Here is a 27785-nt window from a genome sequence, read left to right on the forward strand (position 1 = left end):
TGTTCAGACACTGAAACCCTCACCTTTGGGTTTTGATTATTTGAAAGCCAATTTGTTTGGGAGCCAAGGTATGACTATACATGCACCCCACTCTTGTTTGCATTAAGAACTGAAAGTGGCTTACAACATTTTTGAAAAAAGGAAGCTAATCCTTTTTATTAATTTTCTTTATATATTGCTTGGTTGTGCATCCACAGCAGTAAACAGAGGAAGGAGGACTGCTGGGACGAGCACAGAGAGAATAAATGCCTCGGTGCATCTGCATCTGCACAACCGGACGCCTCCATCTTCCCAAGCTGCAACAAAACATCTCACCTGTATAGGTGCCGTAACTCTTCAACGGTTTGACCTCATCCCCAAAGGTGCAGTCCTCCATTGTCTCCCGGGACAGACGGATGCCAATCAAACCCTTGATTATTATTATTTTTTAAAAAAACAACCACTCAAAGCGATTTAAAAAAAGAATCAAACAACGGAATTATCTGTTAAAAACAACTATTTTAAACATCCGAAAAACAATTAAATTCAACGATATGCTAAAGCACAGATTAAAACACATTATCTGGATAGGCTTGCCTAAACAAAAAATGTTTTCGACAGCTGACAAAAAGGGTACAGGGGCGGCAGCTGCCCGGTGTCAATCGGCAGGGAGTTCCAACGTGTGGGTGCTGCCACGGTAAAATACATTTTATTTTTCACAAATGTGGAATGACTATTATGTGGCACTTGCAACAGCGCCAGCTTTGCAGATCAAAGTGGTCAATGGTTATATATGGGGTAAGACGATCTCTCAGATAAACTCATCTCAACCTCAACCCAGCAGAGCAGGCACAGGGGTCCTTAGCCCCGGGGGCCAAATCCAGCCCCTCGGAACTCTCCCTGGTCCAAACCTCTTCAGCCACACCCCTCAGCAGCCCTGCTTTGGGCAATTTCCTTACATTTAACATTTTGTTCTTTCTCAAGGCTGCTTTCCTCAAATCATGCAAGTTCTGGCTGGCTTCAAGATGTAAATTTCAGCTAACCCCTTTCTTCAGCCTCCTCAGAGGAAAAGAACAGGCTTACCCACCCACGCATTTATTTAGGGGTGCCGTATTTCAAAAAGTGACAATCCAGACACAAAAAATTTTGGGCTTTTTTTTTTTTTTTAAAGTTCTGGCCAAAGTCGTTGAGCTCTGAAACTTCCTTTCTAAAGATCCTTCTGAAAATCGACACTTCCAGATTTTCCCGGACATGTCAGAGCTTTCCGCCTGGTCACCGTTGCCGGCGGCCAAATTCCGGACGTATGCCAACCCTAATTTATTTCCATTACACTATACCATCTTGTAGCCATAAGAGGGCCTTCTCTGTGGCAGCCCCTAAATTGTGAAACTCCCCACAGAGACATAATTGGCACCTTCGTTTTCACAAACGCTGAAGATGCGCCTCTTACCGCTTCTGACGCTATAGATGTATATTTTTAGGACCCACCCTAAGTCATTTGAAATTGTTTTTAATTTTGTGTTTTAGTTGTTACCCGCCCTGGGACCTGAAGGTAAAGGGCGAGTAGTCAGTTGCAATTGTCATTCTGATGGTAAGAAGGATATTTTTAAACTAGGTTGGGTGGTCAAGGATTCCTTTGCAGTTATTCCTATATTGCAAGAGGTTGTTCCTTCCAAAGCTACAGTTCTACTATCATCTAATGAAGGTAAACGGTAGAAAATCCGGGACGGGTAAGGAAGACCTTCTTCACACAGCACATAGCTAAACTACAGAATTCACTGCCACAAGATATAGTACAATTAGACAAATGTGTCAAGGATAAGACTGCTAATGGCTACCATTCATGGTGGATATATATTGCCTTTAGAATCAGAGGCAGCGTGCATCTGAATCCTCGTCACTCAGGAACAGAAGGGGAGAGGGTGTCCTACTGTTCTGACCCAACAGGGATCATCTTAAGTCTTCCCACCAAGAACCTTTCAACACTCCATACACGTTTTTAATGAGTTCTTCCTAGTACGAATTATTGGATGCCCAGAAAGGATTTCACGCGTGCTTAAGATTTTCCCCACGCTTCACTTATAGGGTTCTCCACTTTGTGGATTCTTCAATGTCCACAGGTGTGCCTGCATACGCAAAAGCTCTTCCCGCACCCCAAACATTTATATAGCTTCTCCCCAGTGTGAATTCTTTAATGGAAAGTAAGACGCATGCTTCTACTGAAACCCTTTCCACATGCTGTGCATTAATATTTCGTCACGAGAGTGAGTCATTTGATGTTTAGTCAGGATTCCACGTTGAATGAAGCTCCTTCCACATTCCAGGCATTTATATGGTTTCTCCCCTGTATGAGTTCTTTGATGGGTAGTCAGGATTCCACGCTGAATGAAGCTCTTTCCACACTCCAAGCACTGGTAGGGTTTCTCCCCTGTGTGAATTCGTTGATGAGAAGCAAGGCTTGATTTAACAGAAAATGTCATGCCACAGTCTGAACATTTATAGGGCTTCTCCCCCACATGATTTTTTTGATGAGAAGAGAGGTATGTGCTCCTACTGAAGCTCTTTCCGCACTCCAAGCATTGATAGGGTTTCTCCCCTGTGTGAATTCTCTGATGAGAAGCAAGGTTTGGGCTTCGACTGAAACTCTTTCCACACTCCAAACAATTATATGGTTTCTCCCCTGTGTGAGTTGTTTGATGGGAAGAAAGTTCCGGACTTGAACGAAAACTCTTTCCACACTCCAAACATTTATATGGCTTCTCACCTGTGTGAATTCTTTGATGAGAAGTGAGATTTACCTTCTGAATGAAACTCTTTCCACACTCCAAGCACTGGTACGGTTTCTCTCCTGTGTGAATTCTTTGATGAGCAATGAGACCTGTTTTCCCACTGAAACTCTTTCCACACTCCAAGCATCCATATGGCTTCTCCCCTGTGTGAACTCTCTGATGACAAGTAAGGTTAGAACTGAAATGGAAGCTCTTCCCACACTCCAAGCATTGATATGGCCTGTCCCCTGTGTGGGTTCTCTGGTGAGAAGCAAGATTTACTTTCTGGCTGAAGCTCTTCCCACACTCGTAGCACTGATACGGTTTCTCTCCTGTGTGAGTTGTCTGATGGGCAATGAGGCCTGTTCTTACGCTGAAGCATTTTCCACATTGCAAACACTGGTAGGGTTTCTCCCCTGTGTGAGTTGTTTGATGGGAAGAAAGTTCCGGACTTGAACGGAAGCTCTTTCCACACTCAAAGCATTTATATGGTCTGTCCCCTGTGTGGGTTCTCTGATGAGTATTGAGATTCACCTTCTGACTGAAGCTCTTTCCACACTCCAGGCATTTATATGGTCTCACACCTGTGTGAATACTTCGATGAGCAATGAGGCCTGTTCTCCCGCTGAAGCACTTTCCACATTCCAGGCATCCATACGGCTTCTCCCCTGTGTGAACTCTCTGGTGGCAAGTAAGGTTGGAACTGAAATGGAAGCTCTTCCCACACTCCAAGCATTTGTACGGCCTGTCCCCTGTGTGGGTTCTCTGATGAGAAGTGAGGTTTACCTTCTGACTGAAGCTCTTTCCACACTCGGTGCACTTAAATGGTTTCTCCCCTGTGTGAGTCGTCTGATGGGAGACGAGGGCTGTTCTGCCGCTGAAGCTCCTTCCACATTCCAAGCATTTATATGGTTTCTCCCCTTTGTGGGTTGTTCGGTGGGAAGACAGATCTGCATTCGAACCAAAAGTCTTTCCATGCTCCAGGCATCTGTCCTCCACATGGGTTCTTTGGTGGGAAGTGAGATTTGAATTCTCCGTGAAGCTCCTTCCATACTCCAAGAACTGATATGGTTCCTCCACCGAGTGGATCAAACAGAAACTCTCTCCACAGTCCAGGCATTTATATGGTTTCTCTTCTGTGTCGATACTTTGATGGCCCATGAGGCCTGTTGTCACACTAAAGCCCTTTCCATACTCTAGGCTTACATATGGTTTCTCCTCTGTATGGGTTCTGAAATGGCAAGTCAGGTCGGAACTGAAATAGAAGCTCTTTCCACACTCCAAGCACTGATATGGTTTCTCCTCTGTTTCCCTCAGCATGGAAGGGCTGTTCTTTTCTGGTCTCTCATCCATTTCTTCCTGAGCTGCGATTTCGTGGCAGTCAGTGTCCTGAGAGGCAGAGGCTTTTTCCCTCATCTTCTGATTTGCTTCGGTTTTCCTTCTCTGCTGTTCCCTCTCCTCACATGTGTCTCTTTCCAGAGACATCCTGGGAGAGTCTCCCTTCTTCTTACTGTCCCATTCATCACCTGCTGGAACGGAGGTGGAAAATCAGTCAGAAATGGAGCCTCAAATCATAGAACGACTCAAACAGTTGTGATAAGGGCTAAAAAGACTTAAGGGGGAATGTTTTTGTATATGCTGGAAGCAGCCCAGAGGCAACCAAAACAGATGGGCGGGGTACAAATACAGTCATACCTTGGTTGTCGAACACCTTGGTACTCATCCGTTTTGGTTCCTGAACGCCACAAACCCAGAAGTGAGGGTTCTGGTTTGCGAACGTTTTTTGGAAGCCAAATGTCCAACATGGCTTCTGCGACTTCTGATTGAGTGCAGGAAGCTCCCGCAGCCAATCAGAAGCCGCGCCTGGGTTTTTGACCGTTTTCGGAAGTCAAACAAATTCTGGAACGGATTCCGTTCAAGAACCAAGGTATGACTGTAATAAAATTATTACTATTATTAGCATCATCATAATCATATTAGCACAGGGTGAGGATGCCTGCTGTAAACCTCCAAATGTCACTGGACTGACCCCAATGTAACCAGAATTATCAATACTGTTATTAACAAGTTTGTTAGATTTGTTTCCTGCCTTACCTCACGAAGGAGCCCAGAAAAGCAAATAGCAAAATGTTAAAACAAAATTTAAAAATTCCTTCCAGTAGCAACTTAGAGACCAACTAAGTTTGTTATTGGTATGAGCTTTCATGTGCATGCACACTTCTTCAGATGTTAGAACAGCCCAATTTTAAAATTGAATTTTTAAAAAAATGTATTTAAAGTTGTCAGGTACTGCCGCTAGGTCCCAGCTCACAGAGGACCAACGCCCAGTGGATCTTATATACAAAAGTCTTTATTGAAGTTTAGTTTCCATTTCCAAACTCTGGGCGCGCAGACCCACGTCTTGACGCTAGATCGGCTAAGTCCCCTCTGACTCGCTGCTAAAGCCACACCAGTTTAAGATTCTCGCTTTGCTCCACCTCCTACGCTGCTCCTTCCTACGCTGGGTCCTTCTGCCCTCAGGGGTTATCTCCTTCCTCGATTCCTCTGACGCTGACCCCCCTGAGCTCCCCCCTTCCTTCCGGCGGGCTTTAGGACCTGGCTCCCTGTCCGGACTCCCTGCTGTGCCGCTCGCCTGTACATTTGAACTTGGCGCGCGCGCCCAGCCGGTAACCTTCCTTCTGACCGTTTCCCCGCTTCCGGATGTGGGCGTGGCCAACCCTGCCTCCTCTCCTCCCGCCGGTGGCAAGAACACTGGTCCCGACTCCTGGGACTCCCCCTCCCCACTGCGCTCTGGTGGGGAAGCTGGCCCCGATTTCCAACTGCTGCTCAGGGACTCCCCGCTGGCCCCTCCCTCCTGAGGTTTCTCCCCTGGAACCTCCCTCGCTCTGGCCATCGGTGCCCCCTTCTGCGAGTCTTCCGAATCGCTAGAGAGGCTTGCGGAATGACTCTGGCAGCTGTCACTTCCTGCTCCCCCTTCGTCCTCTTCCTCCTCACTCTCCATTTGCTCCCCCTCCTGTGTCTCTCCTTCTGAACCCCTGACATCCATCCCCCCCTCGAAGCCCCCCCTTCCCCCCTCCCCCTCTTCCGGTGCGGGTTCCGGGTGCTCCATTGTTGTGGGGGTGAGTCCAGGATACAGCTCGTCCCCTGAGGCATGCAACCATCGAGATAAGTCCGGGAAGTCCCCCATGGGCTCGTCGACGACGACCTCCTCCGCTTCCATCTCCTGCGCGGTGTGCTCGAAGTCTGAAGCCGCCCCCAAATCACCCAAGAGCCCTCCTCCCCCTGTTGCCTGAGGGGTCTCCACCTCCCAGGGTCCCTTTGGCATGTCTCTGCGCCAGCCCACTTCGGGTTGGTCCTCCCACCAATAAGATCCCCCCATGTCAAAACCTGAGAGCGATCCCTCCGGGGAGCTGCCCCCCGGGACCGAGTCCTCAGCTGACGAGAAACCCCGGAAAGTGCTGGCCGAGAGTGTGGGTGTGAACAAACAATCCTCGAAAAAGCCCGCCGGCATAGGCTTGTGCGGGAAAAGTGTGTGGAATTCTTCCTTGAGGAACTGCTCTTCCACTGCGTAGTCCGGCACCCACCTGTTGGCGCTGGCCGGGGTGTCCTCTGTGGCGAGAAGATATTCAATCCCCTCCTCCCCCCACCTTGAGTCTAAAATCTGAGTGGCTTCATTAAGTGGCTCCCCTTTCGGCGACCCCCCTCTTTTGGGCGCTTCTTTGAGCGGGTCTGGCGCCTTCCCAGGTGTCTGAAACCTGTGGGGCTCTCTGTAGGGCATGAGCACTGATCTATGAAAGACCGGGTGCATTCTGGAACCCTCCGGGAGTGTCAACCGGAAGGCCACTGGGTTGATCTGCGCCTCTACTTGGTAAGGCCCTAGCTGCTTGTGCCCTAGTTTCTTCTTGGCTAACGATCTGGCTGGAACTGCGTGGGCTGCCAACCAGACCCAGTCTCCCACCTGGATGTCCTCCCCAACCCTCCTGTGTCGATCTGCCTGCACTTTGTAAGCCTGTTTTGCCAACTCTAACTGCCTCCTGAGCTGCTCGTGGATCTCCTGCAACTCCGCTGCCACGTCCTCTGCTCCCTGTGGCTCCCCCTCCCGCACTGTGTCCAAACCCAGGAAGGTTCTGGGATGCCTTCCGTAGTTGGCGAAAAACGGTGTCACCCCCGTGGATCCGTGCTTCGTGTTGTTGTAGGCAAACTCGGCCAACGGTAGATAGTCCACCCAGGTCGATGGCTGCTGGTTCGCGTAGCATCTCAGGTACTGCTGCATAATGGCGTTGACCCTTTCCGCCTGCCCGTTAGTCTGCGGGTGTCTCGCCGACGCCAGGCTAACCTTGACGTTCAGGAATCCCATCAGCTTTTGCCAGAAGTTGGAGATGAACTGGCGCCCCCGGTCGGACAAAATAGACCGTGGTAGGCCGTGCACCTTGAACACGTGGTCTATGAACATCTTAGCGGTCTGCTCGGCCGTGGCCACCTTCGCGCAAGGAATGAAATGGGCCATCTTGGTGAACAGGTCTACTACCACGAGTACTGCCGTCTTGCCCCTCGAGCTGGGTAGATCCGTGACAAAGTCCAGGGCCACCCTCTCCCACGGTACGAACGGTGTCTGTAGCGGTTCCAACAGGCCCGCCGGCGGCTGGTGCACAGGCTTAGCCCTTTGGCAGGTGTCGCACCTATTGACATAGTCCGCGACATCCCCCCGCATCTTAGGCCACCAAAAGTCCCTGGCTACTAAGTCCACCGTCTTCTCCGTGCCGAAGTGCCCCGCGCTGGGCGCGTCGTGCAGCTGTTGCAGGACCTTCGCGCGGAGGCTGTCTCCTGGTACGTAGAGGACTCCCTTGCGTAGGAGTAGGCCGTCGCGCACTTGGAATTCGTCGCCCCTCGCCTTGCCGCTGCACACCTCTTCCATCTTGGCTCGGGCGAACGAGTCCGTCTGCAGCGCGCGGCACACCGCGTCCAGGTCCACCGTGGCTGACTCGCATGCCCACGCCTGTGGTGTGAAAATGTGCTTGGCCGCCGCCGGTGCCTCTGCCTCCAGATACTGCGGTTTTCTGGACAGCGCGTCCGCCAAGACGTTGCTGTTTCCTGGGATGTATTCAATTTTGAAGTCGAAATCTGCAAAGAACTCCGCCCAGCAGATGTGTCGCTGGTTCAGGAACCTCGCCGTGCGCCAGTACTCCAAGTTCTTATGGTCAGTGCGGACCTGCACCGTGTGCTTGGCTCCGACGAGGAAGTGCCACCACGCCTTGAAGGCTGCATGTATGGCCAGCAACTCCCTGTCCCAGATGGTGTAGTTCTGCTCCGCTTTGCTGAGTTTTCTGGAGTAGAAAGCGCACGGCCTCCAGTCCCCCTGGTGGTCTTGCTGCAACAGAACGGCTCCCACGGCCCTGTCTGAGGCGTCCGTCTCCACTCTCATGGGCCTGCTGGGGTTTACGTGCAGTAGGTTCTCCTCGGAGGCGAAGAGCTGCTTGAGCTTCTGAAAGGACTGCTCCGCCTGCTCCGTCCAGATGAACCTCTTCTTCTTGGAACTGAGGGTGTCGGTGATGGCCGCTGTCTGCATGGCGAAACCCTTGATGAACTTGTGATAAAAGTTGGCAAAACCGACAAACCTCTGTACTTCCTTCCTATTGCGTGGGCTCTTCCAGTCCAGTACTGCACGTACCTTGGCACCGTCCATGGCCAGTCCCTTGTCGGACAGTTTGTAGCCCAAGAAATCCACCTCCGGCTTGTCGAACTGGCACTTCTCCAGCTTGGCGTACAGCCTGTGCTCCCTCAGCCTTTGCAGAACTTCCCTGACATCTCTCTCGTGAGCCTCTGGCGATTCCGAGAAGATCAGGATGTCGTCCAGGAAGCAGACGCACTTCTTGTAGAGGAGACCCGCCAAGACATGATGCATGAAGGCTTGAAAGCAGTGGGAACCATTTTTTAATCCAAAAGGCATAACTCTGTATTCATAAGTGCCCAGCGGCGTAAACATGGTCGTTTTCCACTCGTCGCCTTCCCGCACGCGAATGAGATTGTACGCTCCACGCAGATCCAACTTGGTAAAGATGCGACCCTTCCTCACCGTTGCCAGCAGGTCATCGATCTTGGGCATGGGGAAGGCTGAGGGCTTGGTCTTGAGGTTCAAGACGCGGAAATCAACGACCAGCCTCTTCTGGGGCGTGTCCCTCTTCTTTACAAAGAACACGGGACTGCCTCCTGCCGCCTTGGACTCCCGGATGAATCCCCGCTTCAGGTTGTGATCTATGAACTCCCTGAGCTCTTGCAATTCATCCTCAGACATGGAATACAGTTTCCCCGTCGGGAGCGTCGCCCCGGGCAGGAGGTCGATCTTGCAGTCGTAGGGTCTGTGGGGAGGCAGCTTATCCGCTTCTTTCTCGCAGAAGACCTCCAAAAACTCTTTGTATTTGTTGGGCACCGCTTGCAACATGCCCAAGTTCAGCTGTGGTCCATCCTCGTGCCCCTCATCTTCCAAGTCAGCCAGGATGCAGTGTTCTGCGCAGTAAGAGGAGCCGAAGGTCAGTTGCCGCTGGTACCAAGCTAATGCCGGGCTGTGCCTATCCAGCCAACTCATTCCCAACACTATGGGTGTGTCTGACAGGCTGGTGACGTTGAAGCTGATGACTTCATGGTGATTTCCAATGCGCATCACCATTGGCGGTGTCTGCTGTAGCACTTGCCCTCCCAGCAGCTCCCTGCCGTCCACCGTGACGACTTTCAGAGGTACCGTCGCTGGTAGAAGGGCTATGCCATGTTGCTGGATGAACTGCATGTCTATAAAATCTGCATTGCTCCCCGAGTCGATGGTGATGGGAATTTCCACAAGGAGCCCATTGGGGAGCTGAAGGGATGCGGTGAGCTGCACTACTGGTTTGGGTGGAAGAGGGTCGGTGGGCTGTAAGATCTCTGGGGATTGCTTTACTGACTTGTCTGGCTGGTCCCCAGAGACTCCATCTCCAGCCAGACAGTGGAGTTTCCCTGCTGCAATTCCCTCTGCTGAATTGTGTCTGTTACTGTGGCTGCGGCTGCAGTGTGCTTGTGAAAGCGCTGGGGGCACTCTTTTGCCATGTGCTGAGCACTGTCGCAGATGTAGCACTTCCTGGTTCCTCTAGGAGGCTTCATCTTGACTGCTCCCGGAGTTAGGGCTCCGACTGTGGAGTGAGCCTTAGCACCACCTATCTCCATCGGCTCCTCTCCCCCTCCCAGCAGAGGCATGGATCGAGCGCGCGCCGCCTCCTTGGGGAAGGGAGGCGGTCCTCTCGCTGGCGTGCGTCCCAAATGCCCTTCCTCCTTGCCCCAAGGGCGTCCTTCCAACCGAACCCCAATGGAGAGTGCCCGTTCCACAACGTCCTTAGTGGTTTGGGGTCTCTCCCCCCTTGCAATTTCGTCTTTCACAGCTCCACTCAGCCCCTCCCAGAACAGGTCTCTGACAGCAGACGATTCTCTCTCCCAGGCTAACACATTCACCAATGCGAAAAAGCGTGCATGATATTGCCTCACAGTGGCTCTACCTTGTCTTAGTCCGTGAATCTCCTTTCTAGCGATATCCACATCAATCTCAGACAAAAAACATGCATCCATCACTTTAATGAAGGCAACCGCATTTTGGAGAGCTGGATCTTTGTCTCTCCAGAGATTGCGCAGCCACGATTTCGCCTCCCCCCGTAAATGCGAAATGATAAATCCCACTCTCTCCTCCTCATTTTTAAAGTCCTTGTCAAGCAGCTGCAGTGCATACAGGACATCTGCTCTGAAGTTAGGATACTCCTGCAGGTCCCCATTGAAGTGAGACACCAGGCTCCCTCCTCTGTTCCCCAGCCCAATCCCTTCTGGTCTGGTGGCCGGTAGCCTCTGTGTAGTTAGCACTTCTAACCTGGTTCGCAGATCCTGGCAGGCAGCAGCTGCTTCCTGTTCTTTCTTTCTGGACGCCGCAATTTCTGCAGTCAACTGCGTCACTGCGTTCTGCAAACTCGCTATTTTCTCTTCGGTAGTCATTTCCCTGTTTTTCGTGAGCTCGCGAAGCACCAATCTTCACCCCCCGCTGCTTTCCCACACGCCACGAGGTTGCCAAAATTGGTGAAATGCGGAGGGGACTTACTGTCAGGTACTGCCGCTAGGTCCCAGCTCACAGAGGACCAACGCCCAGTGGATCTTATATACAAAAGTCTTTATTGAAGTTTAGTTTCCATTTCCAAACTCTGGGCGCGCAGACCCATGTCTTGATGCTAGATCGGCTAAGTCCCCTCTGACTCGCTGCTAAAGCCACACCAGTTTAAGATTCTCGCTTTGCTCCACCTCCTACGCTGCTCCTTCCTACGCTGGGTCCTTCTGCCCTCAGGGGTTATCTCCTTCCTCGATTCCTCTGACGCTGACCCCCCTGAGCTCCCCCCTTCCTTCCGGCGGGCTTTAGGACCTGGCTCCCTGTCCGGACTCCCTGCTGTGCCGCTTGCCTGTACATTTGAACTTGGCGCGCGCGCCCAGCCGGTAACCTTCCTTCTGACCGTTTCCCCGCTTCCGGATGTGGGCGTGGCCAACCCTGCCTCCTCTCCTCCCGCCGGTGGCAAGAACACTGGTCCCGACTCCTGGGACTCCCCCTCCCCACTGCGCTCTGGTGGGGAAGCTGGCCCCGATTTCCAACTGCTGCTCAGGGACTCCCCGCTGGCCCCTCCCTCCTGAGGTTTCTCCCCTGGAACCTCCCTCGCTCTGGCCATCGGTGCCCCCTTCTGCGAGTCTTCCGAATCGCTAGAGAGGCTTGCGGAATGACTCTGGCAGCTGTCACTTCCTGCTCCCCCTTCGTCCTCTTCCTCCTCACTCTCCATTTGCTCCCCCTCCTGTGTCTCTCCTTCTGAACCCCTGACAAAAGTGTTAAAAAACCATTCAAAACAGTCTAAAGAACATTTGGAACACCTGACAACAATCACATACCAACCAAGTTATTACTTTCATGGTTGCTATGGCCAGTATCTCTCAGCCATTCCTGGGTAGACAGGAATGCTCTTAACTTTCTCCTGAAGATCAGTAACGGAGGCAGCTGCGCCTCACTCAGGAGAGGGAGCCAGCACCGAGAAGCTCCTGCCAGAAATAACTGTGGACGGGGCAGCTCCATGGCCAATGGTGAAGGCAGGAGGGAGTTGTAATCTAGGAACCTTTAGTAGACCACAGCAGGTTGCTTACACCTTCCCTCAAAGCATCCTGGGAGCTGTAGTTTCTTAAGGTAACCCCCTATTTAATAAATAATAGTAATAGTAATAATAATATTTATACCGTGCCCATCTGGCTGGCATTCCCCAGCCACTCTGGGCGGCTCCCAACAGAATATTAAAAACACAATAAAACATCAAACATTAAAAACTTCCCAATACAGGGCTGCCTTCAGATGTCTTCTAAAAGTCAGATAGTTCTTTATCTCTTTGACATCTGATGGGAGGGCGTTCCACAGGGTGGGTGCCACTACTGAGAAGGCCCTCTGCCTGCTTCCCTGTAACATCACTTCTTGCAGGGAGGGAACTGCCAGAAGGCCCTCGGAGCTGGACCTCAGTGTTCGGGCTGAACGATGGAGGTGGAGATGTTCCTTCAGGTATACTGGACCGAGGCCGTTTAGGGCTTTAAAAATCAGCACCAACACTTTGGATTGTGCTCAGAAACATACTGGGAGCCAATGTGGGTCTCTCAGGACCGGTGTCATATGGTCTCGATGGCTGCCCCAGTTACCGGCCAGCTGCTGCATTCTGGATTAGTTGTAGTTTCCAGGTCACCATCAAAGGTAGCCCCATGTAGAGTGCATTGCAGTAGTCCAAGCGGGAGATAACTAGAGCATGTACCACTCTGGCGAGACAGTCTGTGGGCAGGTAGGGTCACAGCCTGCATACCAGATGGAGCTGATAAACAGCTGCCCTGGACACAGAATTGACCTGCGCCTCCATGGACGGCTGTGAGTCCAAAATGACTATTCCACTAACAGAGCTACAATTCCCAGAGTCGTCTGGGAAGAAGGATTGACTCCTAAGCCACTCTGGGAACTGTAGCACTGTGAAGGGAACAGGGGTCTCTCCTGACAACTCTCAGCACTCATTTTTGTTCAGACAAGGTCTCCCTGCTGGAACACCTAGTCTCTCCGCTGTGTGTGTGTGTTTCTAAATTTATCTGTGATTCTGTTCTGTGCTGTTTTTAAGCTGGGTTCTTTTTTCATATATATATATATATATATATATATATATATATATATATATATATGCAGGTTTTGGTGTCCTCGGGTGTCTTCCCGTGTAAAAGTTGGGGTGTCTAGGCGACGTTTCGACGAGGTCTCACTCGTCATCTTCAGGCTGGTGCTTTCGGCTTCTTGTTACTGGAACAGAGCGGGATCTCAATGTTTGAGTTCCTATAAATACTGTAGAGGGGGTGTGGTGTCTAGCCTCCAATGTTCTGGGCAGAGAGGAAGTTCCCAGGCTAGTGTGCCTTTTCTTCTTTTGTTCCTTAATTACTTGAGAGATACCTTGAGTGATTTCTTGAGTGATATCCTGAGTACCACTTAGGTGGGTCATTAGGTGTGGATTAGTTGCTAAAGTCTTTGTGTCTTGACCTCTTGAACTTTGTGAAGAGTTTTCCTGAGAAGATGGCTGTATTGCACTTAGTTGTGCTTTGGCTTGGCTTCGTGTATAGGGGCGAGCTGTGGTTTTGTGGCTTGTGTCAGCCAGATCTGTGTAGGGATTGCAGGGGGGTGCAGCATCCGGAGGTGCCACCATGGATTGGCTACTGGATGGTGTCAGTAATTCATCTGTGGAGAGGGTCTGGGTTTGGGTCTGGTGTGGTTGATTGGTGTTGGCGTTCTGTGTGCCTCTGGATCTGGTGTCAGTTTTTGTGGGGAGGGCTAATTTCCAGATGTCTGGCAAGCGGGATGTGTCGTCACGCTTGTTCATGTTGTGAGGGTGTTTCTCTATCTCGATGGCTTCCATGATTATTCTCTTCCATGATTCCTCTCTTTTCCAACACATGAAAGAAACAGGACACGAAATTAATTTTGCAGATTCCAAATTGCTCTTTAACACGGAACATCACCACAAGAGAATAATCATGGAAGCCATCGAGATAGAGAAACACCCTCACAACATGAACAAGCGTGACGACACATCCCGCTTGCCAGACATCTGGAAATTAGCCCTCCCCACAAAAACTGACACCAGATCCAGAGGCACACAGAACGCCAACACCAATCAACCACACCAGACCCAAACCCAGACCCTCTCCACAGATGAATTACTGACACCATCCAGTAGCCAATCCATGGTGGCACCTCCGGATGCTGCACCCCCCTGCAATCCCTACACAGATCTGGCTGACACAAGCCACAAAACCACAGCTCGCCCCTATACACGAAGCCAAGCCAAAGCACAACTAAGTGCAATACAGCCATCTTCTCAGGAAAACTCTTCACAAAGTTCAAGAGGTCAAGACACAAAGACTTTAGCAACTAATCCACACCTAATGACCCACCTAAGTGGTACTCAGGATATCACTCAAGAAATCACTCAAGGTATCTCTCAAGTAATTAAGGAACAAAAGAAGAAAAGGCACACTAGCCTGGGAACTTCCTCTCTGCCCAGAACATTGGAGGCTAGACACCACACCCCCTCTACAGTATTTATAGGAACTCAAACATTGAGATCCCGCTCTGTTCCAGTAACAAGAAGCCGAAAGCACCAGCCTGAAGATGACGAGTGAGACCTCGTCGAAACGTCGCCTAGACACCCCAACTTTTACACGGGAAGACACCCGAGGACACCAAAACCTGCATTCCTGTACCCGTGAAAATCTACGAAAGCATATATATATATATATATATATTTGCTTTCGTAGATTTTCACGAAAGGTGAAAAGGTGATTTTCACGAAAGGTGAAAGGTGATTTTCACGAAAATTCCTCTCTTTTCCAACACATGAAAGAAACAGGACACGAAATTAATTTTGCAGATTCCAAATTGCTCTTTAACACGGAACATCACCACAAGAGAATAATCATGGAAGCCATCGAGATAGAGAAACACCCTCACAACATGAACAAGCGTGACGACACATCCCGCTTGCCAGACATCTGGAAATTAGCCCTCCCCACAAAAACTGACACCAGATCCAGAGGCACACAGAACGCCAACACCAATCAACCACACCAGACCCAAACCCAGACCCTCTCCACAGATGAATTACTGACACCATCCAGTAGCCAATCCATGGTGGCACCTCCGGATGCTGCACCCCCCTGCAATCCCTACACAGATCTGGCTGACACAAGCCACAAAACCACAGCTCGCCCCTATACACGAAGCCAAGCCAAAGCACAACTAAGTGCAATACAGCCATCTTCTCAGGAAAACTCTTCACAAAGTTCAAGAGGTCAAGACACAAAGACTTTAGCAACTAATCCACACCTAATGACCCACCTAAGTGGTACTCAGGATATCACTCAAGAAATCACTCAAGGTATCTCTCAAGTAATTAAGGAACAAAAGAAGAAAAGGCACACTAGCCTGGGAACTTCCTCTCTGCCCAGAACATTGGAGGCTAGACACCACACCCCCTCTACAGTATTTATAGGAACTCAAACATTGAGATCCCGCTCTGTTCCAGTAACAAGAAGCCGAAAGCACCAGCCTGAAGATGACGAGTGAGACCTCGTCGAAACGTCGCCTAGACACCCCAACTTTTACACGGGAAGACACCCGAGGACACCAAAACCTGCATATATATATATATATATATAATTCTGTACGTCCTCTAGAGACGTACATTTAATTAATGAGTTTTATATACTGTATTTTTCGCTCTATAGGACGCACTTTTTCCCTCCTAAAAAGAAACGGAAAATGTTTGTGCGTGCTATGGAGCGAATGCAGGGGGGAGGCAGACAGGAAAAGCCCCCAAGAGCTGCACACAAGCTCTGTGCGGCTCTTGCAGGCTTTTCCCCAGGAGGGAGAAGGGACTGACTGGCTGCATCAGTCCCTTCTCCCTCCTCGTAGAAAAGCCAGCAGAAGCCGCGCAGCCCCTTTAAAGAGCGCGCCGCTCTTGGGGGCTTTTCCCCGAGGAGGGACAAAGGACTGACTGGCCGCGTCAGTCCCTTCTCCCTCCTCGTAGAAAAGCCCGCAGGAGCCGTGCGCTCCTTAAAGGATGCGTGGCTCCTGTGGTCTTTTGCAGGAGATGGGGGAATTCCCCCACCTTCCGCAAAAGCAGGGAGAAGGTCTGGAAGAAGCGCACAGGTTGTGCGCAGCCTGTCCGCTCCTCCCAGAGCTGGGGGGGGGAATCATATTTTCCCCCTTGATTTCCCCCTCTGAAAACTATGGTCAGGTGCGCGCTATGGAGAGAAAAATACGGTACCCCTTGACTGTAAGAGAAAAAACCTCAAAGCATTTTACAAAAAGAATAAAACAATGGGAAAATGTGGTCAGCAACTGGGTGACAACCGAACATTAATTAAGAAAAGACGCAGCTATGGGAGGAAACGATCAACGTATGTTTGCAACACGAGTGGGAAACCTGATTTTAAGAAATTGTATTATATTAAAATAATTTGGTTTGTAAAAATGTGAAAAACTAATAGAAAGAATTTTTTTTAAAAAAATAAGAAAACAATGAACCTTTCAGCAAAAACCAGTTAAAAACAACTATTTTAGCCACTCAAAAGAACTGAAAATCAACAGTGCTAAAAATGGTTGTGGATAAATGAATAAGGCTTCCTTATTCTATGTGCTGCAGAGATAATCAGCTAAAGAAAAAAACTGTGTCTTACCCAGAGAGGCCAGAATCTCCCAGTTCTCCTCCATGACTTCCCTGTGCAGGGACCTTTGGTCCTGATCCAGCAGGGCCCACTCTTCCTCAGAGAAATGCACAGCCACCTCCTCAAAGGTCACCAAATCCTGGAAGAGAAGCAAACATTTCCTCCTCACAAATAACGGAACATTTATTTACCAGCAAAATCCCAAGTGCAGACAAGGTGGGTGGGTTTTACCCTCAGCACCGAGGATGGTTTGGGTTAATCCCCGTGCATGTGGTTTAAAATCCATTTGAACATTTTCATTCTATTAAATTGCATTTCAATGTGTGATTTAAGATGCTTGCAACTGTTTTTAAAAAGCTATTTCATTTCATTACATGCACATGTTTGAGAAATACAGAAACAAACCACAGCTTGCATGGTTTTCTTTATTATAAAATTTATTTTTTTCTATTTTTCAAAAGTGTTTTGATGTAAAAACACTGCAATGTTTCCCAACAAATATAAATAAATGTGAATATGAATACGAATACGAATAAGAATATTGACTTCCCCCCACTCATTTTGCGGTTTCTTATATTTTAAAGATTTATAACACTGCATTTCCTTCATTACTCCAATTGATATATTTTTTAACGTTAATTTTAACTGTTTGGTTTAGGTTACAGCTTGCCTGTTTGACCCGCAACTTTAGAAAGAAAATGACGCAGAGCGGAGAAATGGTTATTTCAGAGAGATAAAATCAATGCTACAAATGATAGGGCTATGATTTCATGGAAGTGCAACTGAGCAGTCAAAAAGTTCTGGTATACAATCAAATCCAGATAAAACTATAGTTTACAGGAGCCTGCCAGCTGTAAGTTTGTATTTGGACGTAATTCATGAATGGCTACCATGTAGCTGCATGGTCCATAGGTTTGTCTTTGGTTTTTAAAAACGATTCAGTTTTATTTTTAATTGTATTATTTCATCCAGTAATTTTTTTCTGGGAAAATAGGTGGGGGAACTTACCACTAAATATGTTTGTTTGTTGTAGGCCCAGTCACAGTGCCCCTCTCCCAGGCAGTGGCTAAATGCAAATTGTGATTAATAAACTCAAGCAGACAATGATCTGGATTTGAAATGGCTAAAACTTTATTGATGACAGATGGAGGGGGATTTTTCGCTGAGGCATTGTGGGTATATATCTGTTCCAGCCCCCTCAGACAAAAAAATAATTATTATTTAATTTTTAAAAGGTAAGGGAGTTCAGTTCGCCCCCAGTTCCTGCTCCAAAAAACAAAAACAAAAAATCCCTGATTTTTATCACAGATGCATTTGCAGCCCTGGGGTCCTTTTGAAAGGAGAATAGCACTTAATGGCTGTCAGGGACTATGGAAACCACCCATAATCCGTTGAGAATCTGCAAGCTGCCACAACAACCTGTTGTGCGTTTTCCCAAGGCTTGCTGAAGTTTGCACAGCCAGAAACACTACACTGGGTCCAATACATTTCCACGCAGCCTTGAAGTGAATTGAAGTGTCTGGAGGTGATTGGAGGATGGATGGCGGCTAACAGATTGAGGTTGAATCCTGACAAGACAGAAGCACTGTTTTGGGGGGACAGGTGGGTGTGGGGGACTCCCTGGTCCTGAATGGGGTAACTGTGCCCCTGAAGGACCAGATGCACAGCCAGGGAGACATTTTGGACACAGCTGTCCATGGAGGCACAGGTCAAATCCGTGTCCATGGCAGCTGTCTACCAGCTCCATCTGGCATGCAGGCTGAGACCCTCCCTGCCTACGGATTGTCTTGCCAGAGTGGTGCATGCTCTGGTTATCTCCTACTTGGACTACTGCAATGCGCTCTATGTGGGGCTACCTTTGAAGGTGACCCGGAAACTACAACTAATCCAGAATGCGGCAGCTACACTGGTGATGGCGGCCGAGACCATATAACACCAGTCTTGAAAGACCTATATTAGCTCCCAGTATGTTTCCGAGCACAATTCAAAGTGTTAGTGCTGACCTTTAAAGCCCTACATGGCTTTGGCCCAGTATACCTGAAGGAGTGTCTCCACCCAAATTGTCCAGTCTAGACACTGAGGTCCAGCTCCAAGGGCCTTCTGGCGGTTCCCTCCCTGTGAGAAGTGAGGTTACAGGGAACCAGGCAGGGGGCCTTCTCAGTGGTGGCACCCGCCCTGTGGAACACCCTCCCAGCAGATGTCAAGGAAAAAGACAACTACAGTGGTGCCTCGCAAGTCGAAATTAATCCGTTCCGCGAGTCTTTTCGTCTTGCGGTTTTTTTGTCTTGCGAAGCACGGCTATTAGCGGCTATTAACGGCTTAGCGGCTTTAAGAAAAAGGAAACAAACTCGCAAGCCCATAGGGAAATTCGTCTTGCGGAATGACGCAAAAAACGGAAAACTCTTTCGTCTTGTGCGTTTTTCGTCTTGCGAGGCATTCGTTTTGCGAGGTACCACTGTATCTGACTTTTAGAAGACATCTGAAGGCAGCCCTGTTCAGGGAAGTTTTTTATGTTAGAAGTTTTATCGTGATGTTAATATTCTGTTGGGAGCTGGCCAGAGTGGCTGGGGAAACCCTGCCAGATGGGCAGGGTATAAATAACAAATTATTATTATTATTATTATTATTATTATTATTATTATTATTATTATTATTATTACAGTGGGTTACAGATGCTTCAGGTTACAGACACTTTAGGTTACAGACTCCGCTAACCCAGAAATAGTACCTCGGGTTAAGAACTTTGCTTCAGGATGAGTACAGAATCGTGCTCCGGCGGCATGGCAGCAACAGGAGGCCCCATTAGTTAAAGTGGTGCTTCGGGTTAAGAACAGTTTCAGGTTAAGAACGGACCTTTGGAACGAATTGCGGTAAGTTCTTAACCCGAGGTACCACTAAATTATTATTATTATTAATTTTATTATTTGGAATTCCAGGTGCCAGCACACCAATAAATCACAGCAACACAATCTGGTATAGATAGAACTTTTTTTTTACTCCTGGCTTTATAAGCTTAACAATTCCAAAAACTATTTACCTGCTTCTCCGATAGAGGCACACTTCTTTCTAAGTCTTTTTAAGGTCTTGCCATAGTTGGCTGCAAGACACACTACGCCCTCAAAGGCCTACATCCTTTCAGTTTGAGGTTTATGTGTGGACTAAACGGTCTCTTACTCAGTTCTAGAAACTGAGCATGTATTAAGACAGCTCTCAGAGTGCTGAGCTTGCAGATGTAAAAAACAAAACAAAACAAAACCAGCAAGAAAACAGCTTCTGGAAATTGCATGATTTCTGGCAAACGAATGTCTCACCCTGACAATGGCAAGTTCAAAGACTATCTGCAGAAACACTGCAAAATTTATGAATGTTAAAATGATGTTGGACATAAAAACAATCTGGCGTTAGCGATAAAGTTAAAAAGAGTATGCAAAAATGAATTTTAAAAAATGGGTGAAAGACTAGAGATATATTATGGCAAACTTAAACAATATGGTATAAGTGATTAAGTTATAAGGAATAGGCAAGAATCGAATTAAAAAGAGAAGAAAGATCGGTGACATAATAGGTTGAACTATATAATTATCAATGAGATTTGAAAGAGGGTAAGGATTTGCTGAATCTGATTGGGTAAAGGGGAACACAAAAAAGGGAGATGTGAGGAAGTCAAGAAAGAGGGTTAAATAAGTATGAAGCTAAAAATTGGATTTTTTCTTTTTTGTGTTTTTTATTATCTTTTTTGATGTATTTTTTCTACTGTATCTTTTTGTATTTTTTTTGGCTATGTTTGTTTTCTGTTTCTTTGTTGTATGTATTTATATGTTTCTTTTGTAAAACCTCAATAAATATTTTATTTTAAAAAAAAACAACCAGCAAGAAAACAGCTTCTGGAAATTGCATGATTTCTGGCAAATGAATGTCTCACCCTGACAATGGCATCCATAACAGACCTGGTGGGCAGATGCTAAGGGAATGAGACATATCCAGAGAAGTGAGCCCCTCTCCATCTCCCCACTGATCCTTCTCCTTAAAAGGTAAAGGTAAAGGGACCCCTGACCATTAGGTCCAATTGTGGCCAACTCTAGGGTTGCGGCACTCATCTCGCTTTATTGGCGAAGGGAGCCGGCATACAGCTTCCGGGTCATGTGGCCAGCATGACTAAGCAGCTTCTGGCAAACCAGAGCATCGCACGGAAACGCCGTTTACCTTCCCGCCGGAGCGGTACCTATTTATCTACTTGCACTTTGACGTGCTTTCAAACTGCTGGGTGGGCAGGAGCAGGGACCTAGCAACGGGAGCTCACCCCGTCGCGGGGATTCGAACCGCCGACCTTCTGATCGGCAAGTCCTAGGCTCTGTGGTTTAACCCACAGCGCCACCCCCGTCCCTGATCCTTCTCCTTACCTGATCCTTTCCCATCACAGCTCCTTCCCTTCCACCACCAGGGAGAGATGTCCCGCTACATACTGCTGGCATCATTCCATCTCCTGCAAGAGACAAAAAATAATTTAATAATAATTTTTTATTTATATCCCGACCCACCTGGCTGGGTTTCCCCAGTCACTCTGGGTGGCTTCCAAGAAAGATTAAAAATACATTGAAATGTCACACATTTAAAACTTCCCTGAACAGGGCTGCCCTCAGATGTCTTATAAATGTCAGGTAGTTGTTTATCTCTTTGACATCTGGTGGGAGGGCGTTCCACAGGGCAGGTGCCACCACTGAGAAGGCTCTCTGCCTGGTTCCCTGTAACTTGGCTTCTCGCAGCGAGGGAACCTCCTGAAGGCCCTTGCATTCCGAGGTGACTCGGAAGTAACGGAGCACGTTACTTCTGGGTTTCACTGCTCGCGCATGTGATGGTCAAAATGACATCACGCGCATGCGCAGAAGCGGCGAATCGCAACATCGCACGCGAGACGTGCGGACACAGGTTGCGTTCACTTCAGGGTGCGAACGGGGCTCCGGAACGGATCCCGTTCGCATCCAGAGGTACCACTGTAGTTCATATATTTACTCCAGTCTTCTAAGAATCTCTGATCCTGCAGGTTTCGAATCCTTTCTGTTACAGTGGTACCTCGGGTTCCATATGCTTCAGGTTACAGACTCCGCTAACCCAGAAATAGTGCTTCAGGTTAAGAATTTTGCTTCAGGATGAGAACAGAAATTGTGCTCCGGCGGCACAGCAGCAGCGGGAGGCCCCATTACCTGAAGTGGTGCTTCAGGTTAAGAACAGTTTCAGGTTAAGTACGGACCTCCGGAACGAATTAAGTACTTAACCTGAGGTACCACTGTAATTTATCTAGTTCTGCATAGTTCATTGCTCTCCTACTTTCAAGGCCCGCCGGGTTCCAAGAGAGGGGGGGTCTGGAATGCTTTCAAAAGACATTGAGTCCGTTAGCAGTCCCCCCCCCCCCCGAGGTACTTCTTCTTCTTCTCTTCCTCTGAGCTGTGACCTCCCTCAAATCCCTCTTGTGATTCTGAACTCCTCCTCCTCCTCTGCCCAGTCCCTGACACCTGTCAGTCAGAGGCCAATGGGAGGTGGGGTCCAGCGACATTTGGGAGGCCACAGTTTCCCCACCCATGCAGATATCCTTACCAAACAAGGTGGCCCCTCTGTCATGCTCTGGGGCGATCCCACGTTGTGGGGGGCTCTGCCTCATCCCCGAAAGAGCTTCCTCCGAGTCAGGAAATCTGGCGCTCGCTTCTGCAAGCAGGCCTTTCTTCTGGAGCAGAGATGGGAGTGGAAAGCAAAAGGAAAAGGATGGCAGAGGCAAAGATGCATCAGAAGAAGTAGACCAAAATAGCCTATCTAGTTCCAGCATTAGGTTGACCAGGTTGGCTAACTAGAAGCCTCTAGGAACATAAGCTAAGGGCCTATCTAGTCCAGTGTCCTGTTCTCACAGCGGCCGACCAGATGCCCGTGGGAAACCCGAATGCAGGATTCGAGCTCTTGTGTGCGGATTCCAGCGACTGGCATTCAGAAGAGTTCCTGTCTCCTTCCATGGAGCTTTTTGAACTGGTGCTGGAGGAGACTCTTGAAAGTCCCATGGACTGCAAGAAGATCAAACCTCTCCATTCTGAAGGAAATCAGCCCTGAGTGCTCACTGGAAGGACAGATCCTGAAGCTGAGGCTCCAATACTTTGGCCACCTCATGAGAAGAGAAGACTCCCTGGAAAAGACCCTGATGTTGGGAAAGATGGAGGGCACAAGGAGAAGGGGACGACAGAGGACAAGATGGTTGGACAGTGTTCTTAAAGCTACCAGCATGAGTTTGACCAAACTGCGGGAGGCAGTGGAAGACAGGAGTGCCTGGCCTGCTCTGGTCCATGGGGTCACAAAGAGTCAGACACGACTAAACAACTAAACAACGACAACTAGCCATGGAGCCACAGCATAGCCATCCTGGCTAGTAGCTGTGAATAGGCCTCTCCTTCATGAACTTGCCCAGTTCTCTTTTGAAGCCATCCAAGATGGCGGCCATCACTGCCTCCAGTGGCAAGGAGTTCCATAGTTTACACTGATATATAAATCTGAATTGTCAGATTGTGTTATTGTTATTATGGTTTTTGTTGTGTCTTTTGCGGTTGTTTGCATCGAAAAAATGACTAATTTTTTTTTATAAAAAAAGGAGTTCCATAGTTTAAAGTATGTGCAGCATGAAGAATTACTCTCTGTCCTGAATTCAGCTTGGATATCTCTGTTACCATGTTATGAGAGAGGAATGGTGGGGCGGGGAAACTATTCACGTTCTCGTACTTTGACTCATTTTATAAACTTCTATCAGGTCATCTCTTTATGCCTCTTAGATAGTTTTAGGAAATCCTCCTTCACCTTCACCGCCTTTGGTTTGTTTTGGTTCTAATTCTGACTATGTATTTTGTGTTTCTTATATTGTCAGTATAATTTTCATTAACAATTTCTGTTTTACGTTTTAGAATGTTCATTTAGACAACCTTAAAATATCAATGACTTCCCTTCTTCTCTTCCATGGTTCATTTTGCATATCATAAATCCCTACATATTATACATAAACTAAAACATTCCATTATTACATCCATCAATACTGTTGAATTTATCTTAATGCTGCCAACGTTTTCAAGTGTACACAGTTCCCCCCCCCATATATTCAATAAACATTTTCCAATCTTCTCTAACTGTATGTTCTTCTTGTTCTCTTATTCTATATGTTAAATTTGCAAGCTACGCATATTCCATCAATTTAAGTTGCCATTCTTCTTTAGTTGGGACCTCACTCGTTTTCCATTTTGGGGCTAACAAAACACTGTGTTTCTTATGTTGTCATTTTATGTTGTGAGCCACGCTGAGATCTATAGATGAAGGGCAATGTATAAGAATAGAAATGTTCTCACCTGCTGTTCTTCCTGCTTCCTGTCCTCTGCCCGGCTCAGGAGGAAACCTTTGACCAGGGCTACTGCCTGGGAGCTGGTCTCTGCTCCACATTCCCTCACCCAGTTCTCCATCTCCGGGGGGAGGACAGCCAAGAACTGCTCCAGGACCACCAGATCCAGGATCTGAGCCTTGGTGTGTCTCTCTGGCTTCAGCCACTGACGACAAAGATGGTGGAGCTGGCTGCAAACCTCTTGAGGCTCCTCAGCTTCCTGGTAGCGGAACTGCCTGAAATGCCCGCGCTGGACATCTAAGCTGAGGGTCTCTTCCTCTCCCAGGATGCTCTCCACAGTTCTTTTCCAGAATTCCCCACTGCTTCCAGGCTCGGGGTCTCTTCCTCCTTCAAGGACAGCTGCGTTTTGCTCATCCATTGGGAAAACCTCTTACCGATTCCTGTCTAGAGGCAGAGAGGGGAGCAATTGGAACAGACCACCAAATCCTGCCAAGTGTGACATTGTCCCGTTAGCAAATGGGGGGGAGAATCTGCTGGGGGAACGCATGCCGGAAGTGGGAGGGGCTGGAACACGTGGTGGGAGGTGCCAGAGCCCAATGTGGGTGGGGCAAGAATCAGGCCCCGCCTCCCACATGCTATTTATCCCACACAATTCCTTTGCCACTCACTCATCTACTGGGTGCGACCTTGGGCCAGCAGCTGCCTCTCAGCCTAAGCTACCTCACAGGGATGTTGTGGGGATTAAATCAGGAGGGGGAGAACCATCTACTGCACCTTGTAGCAGTGAGATATCTAGCTGTCTGATGGCATAGTCAAGGAATCAGTTGCAGCGCAGGAATGATTTTTCTTTTTCTTCTTTTTTTTTTGGGGGGGGGGAGGTCACAGCCTGTAAGTAGGTTAACCTTCCCCTCCTTAAAATAACCCTGCTATGCTGCAGATAGGCGAGGAAATGCTGCAACGGGAGCTTTTACCCTCTTCCCCAATCTCCTGGCAGATGGACTTAGACTAGCCTTGCATCAGTAAGCACCAGAGCCGCTCTTTTTCTTCCTGGTTTCAATTCTTTGTGGTGTTTCACCCCCCCCCCCATTCCTTCCTATGCACCCCAGACTAGACAACATGGGCGTAGGATGCCCATAATAATACTAAATTTTTATTTATATCCCGCCCTCCCCAGCCGAAGCCGGGCTCAGGGCGGCTAACAACAAAATAAAATAACATTCTAAAATCATTCATTATAAAATTAATTCAAATCAAAATTGATGGCAACCATTGGGCTAGAGTTCTGTGAAGATTGCCAAAGGAGGGAGTCAGGCTGTGCCCTGGCCAAAGGCTTGGTGGAACAGCTCTGTCTTGCAGGCCCTGCGGAAAGATGTCAAGTCCCGCAGGGCCCTAGTCTCTTGTGGCAGAGCGTTCCACCAGATCGGAGCCACAGCCGAAAAAGCCCTGGCTCTGGTTGAGGCCAGCCTTAACCTCCCTGTGGCCTGGGACCTCCAAGATGTTTTTGTTTGAAGATCGTAAATTCCTCTGTGGGACATACCAGGAGAGGCAGTCCTGTAGGTACGAGGGTCTTAGGCTGTATAGGGTTTTAAAGGTTAAAACCAGCACCTTAAACCTGATCCTGTACTCCACCGGGAGCCAGTGCATCTGGTATAGCACCGGGTGAATGTGATCTCGCAACGAGGACCCCGTAAGGAATCTTGCCGCGGCATTCTGCACCCGCAGGAGTTTCTGGGTCAATCTCAAGGGCAGCCCCACGTAGAGCGAGTTACAACAATCCAGTCTGGAGGTGATCGTTGTGTGGATCACAGTGGCTAGGTCAGGGCGAGAGAGATAAGGAGCCAACTGCTTAGCTTGGCGGAGATGAAAAAACGCCGCCTTTGTTATAGCTGCAATCTGCGCCTCCATGGAAAGGAAGGTGTCGAAGATTACACCCAAACTCTTAACGGACAGTGCTGGCACTAATTGTGCCCCCGCAAGAGATGGGAGTTGCCCCCCCCCAATCCCATATCCTCCCGACCCAGCCAAAGGACCTCTGTCTTCGAAGGATTTAACTTCAACCGGCTCCCACGAAAAAATTATTCTCAGCTGGATGCCATCCTATCAGAGATGCCCAGGGAGGATAAAAATTTCCTCTTGGGTGGTTATGTGGATGCTTTGTGTGTCCTGGTTGAGCTCAATCATAATAATAATAATAATAATAATAATAATAATAATAATAATAATAATAATAATAATAATTTATTATACCGGCCCAACTGACTGAGTTGCCCCCAGCTGATCTGGGTGGCTTCCAAAGAAAATATAGAGGGAAAGAAAGAAAGACACATAGATAATTAAAAGCTTTCCGAAACAGGGTTGCCTTCCATTTCCCCACGGGGTGCAATGAGGGAAGGGATCCTGCACCCGCTATGGTGGCTTTTCCCCTCCAGCCTGCGGCCGGTGCCGGATCTGGGCATCTTCCCCAGCCAGAGGCGCCCTGGCCCTTAAGGCCGGCTTTGCACCCCGGGGCTCCCCTTCCTGCAGAGGCGCGGGGGCTCACCAGCTCCAGGCGGGGGCCGCCGATGCAGCGCTCCGGGGAGAGGCAGAAGGTCGCTTTTCTCCTCCGCCGGGCAGGGGAATAAAGACTTTGGGGAGGAGGAGGGGGAGGCATGGGAGACTACAACTCCCATCATGCCTGGCAACTGGCTCAGCGGGCTGAGGATGATGGGAATTGTAGTCCAATCTTACCTCTGTCGACCTAGGCTGGAGAACTACTGCGGAAGGACCCCGCCTCCGCCACTTCCGGTCCTCCCGCCTCAACATCCCCCCCTCCGTCCTGTCTAGGATTCAGATTCACTTGGTTTTAACCCCTGGGAGGCCAGGGAGAGGCGCATCATCTTTCTCCCCGCCCCCCCCCCCCAATCTCTTAAAGCAGCATCAAAAGAGGGAAACGCAGAGCTGTCATCCTCTTCCACCTGATTCGATTTCTCCTTTCCTATTTGTTTAATTAAAAATACATACAGTACATAGGTCACTTCCCAGCAATGAAGTGCTAGCGTAGGCAATACCAAGCAACCAATGTTTATTACAGCAAACAGCCAGCATGGGGGGGGGGGGGCAACAGATCAATAAAACAGACAAACACAAGAATGTTGTATTGTGCTTTTATTTTTTGTTGTGAGCTACCAAGAGCGACTGGGGCAACCTAGTCCGGTGGGCGGCAGTTTCATCTGATCTTCTTCCTGCACCGCCGGGGGTTGGGCTAGATGACCCTTGGGATCCCGTCCAACTCTGCAAAACTATGATTCTTAAAAATAAAAATAATTTATTACTTATACCCCGCCCATCTGGCTGGTCGTCCCCAGCCACTCTGGGTGGCTTCCAGCAGAATATTTTTTATAAAAAAAACTACAATAAAACATCAAACATCAGAAACTTCCATAAACAGGGCTGCCTTCAGATGTCTTCTAAAAGTCAAGATAGTTGGACCTCAGTGTCCGGGCTTAAGGATGGGGGCGGAGACACTCCTTCAGGTACACAGGACAGAGGCCGTTTAGGGCTTTAAAGGTCAACACCAACACTTTGAATTGTGCTCGGAAACGGACTGGGAGCCAATGCAGGTCTTTCAGGACCGGTGTCATATGGTCTCTGTGGCCCCTCCCAGGCACCAGTCTAGCTGCCGCATTCTGGATTAGTTGTAGTTTCCGGGTCACCTTCAAAGGTAGCCCCACGTAGAGCACATTGTGGAACACCCTCCCATCAGATGTCAAAGAGATAAACAACTACCTGACATTCAGAAGACATCTGAAAGCATCTGAAAGCAGCCCTGTTCAGGGATTTTTTAAATGTGTGACATTTTAGTATATTTTTGGTCTTTGTTGGAAGCCGCCCAAAGTGGCTGGGGAGGCCCAGCCAGATGGGCGGGGTAC

General features: G+C 48.7%; 2 protein-coding genes across 4 annotated transcripts in view; one reads left to right on the plus strand and one right to left on the minus strand.

Annotated features, from left to right (window-relative positions):
- The window catches only part of LOC310837726 (uncharacterized protein), a 196905-nt gene that overhangs the window by 146346 nt on the left and 22774 nt on the right, over positions 1-27785 (plus strand). The window lies entirely within an intron of this gene.
- LOC310837238 (uncharacterized protein) lies at positions 479-26640 on the minus strand. 2 transcript variants are annotated; one of them, XM_083723441.1, is made up of 6 exons: positions 26417-26640; positions 23888-24321; positions 22113-22239; positions 20921-21003; positions 16533-16659; positions 479-4273 (listed from the first exon to the last, which is right to left on the minus strand). In XM_083723441.1, exons 2-6 carry the CDS (start codon positions 24293-24295, stop codon positions 2196-2198), a joined length of 2823 nt encoding a protein of 940 aa, XP_083579567.1. In that variant the 5' UTR covers positions 24296-24321; positions 26417-26640; the 3' UTR covers positions 479-2195. The 2 variants fall into 2 exon arrangements, with proteins under 2 accessions (XP_083579567.1, XP_083579566.1); XM_083723440.1 differs by having other exon boundaries at positions 479-4276; positions 26417-26544.

Source organism: Podarcis gaigeae, assembly GCF_964106915.1.
Source record: "Podarcis gaigeae genome assembly, chromosome: 2".
NCBI lineage: Eukaryota > Metazoa > Chordata > Lepidosauria > Squamata > Lacertidae > Podarcis > Podarcis gaigeae.

Excerpts from the sequence above, each read along its gene's own strand:
- LOC310837238 (XM_083723440.1), bottom strand. The coding sequence starts at position 24,295 with ATGGATGAGCAAAACGCAGCTGTCCTTGAAGGAGGAAGAGACCCCGAG. Across the intron at positions 22,240-23,887 it reads GGAAGCAGGAAGAACAGCAG|AAGAAAGGCCTGCTTGCAGA; the intron begins GTGAGAACATTT and ends TCTCTGCTCCAG. Across the intron at positions 21,004-22,112 it reads CAGAGGGGCCACCTTGTTTG|GAGATGGAATGATGCCAGCA; the intron begins GTAAGGATATCT and ends TGTCTCTTGCAG.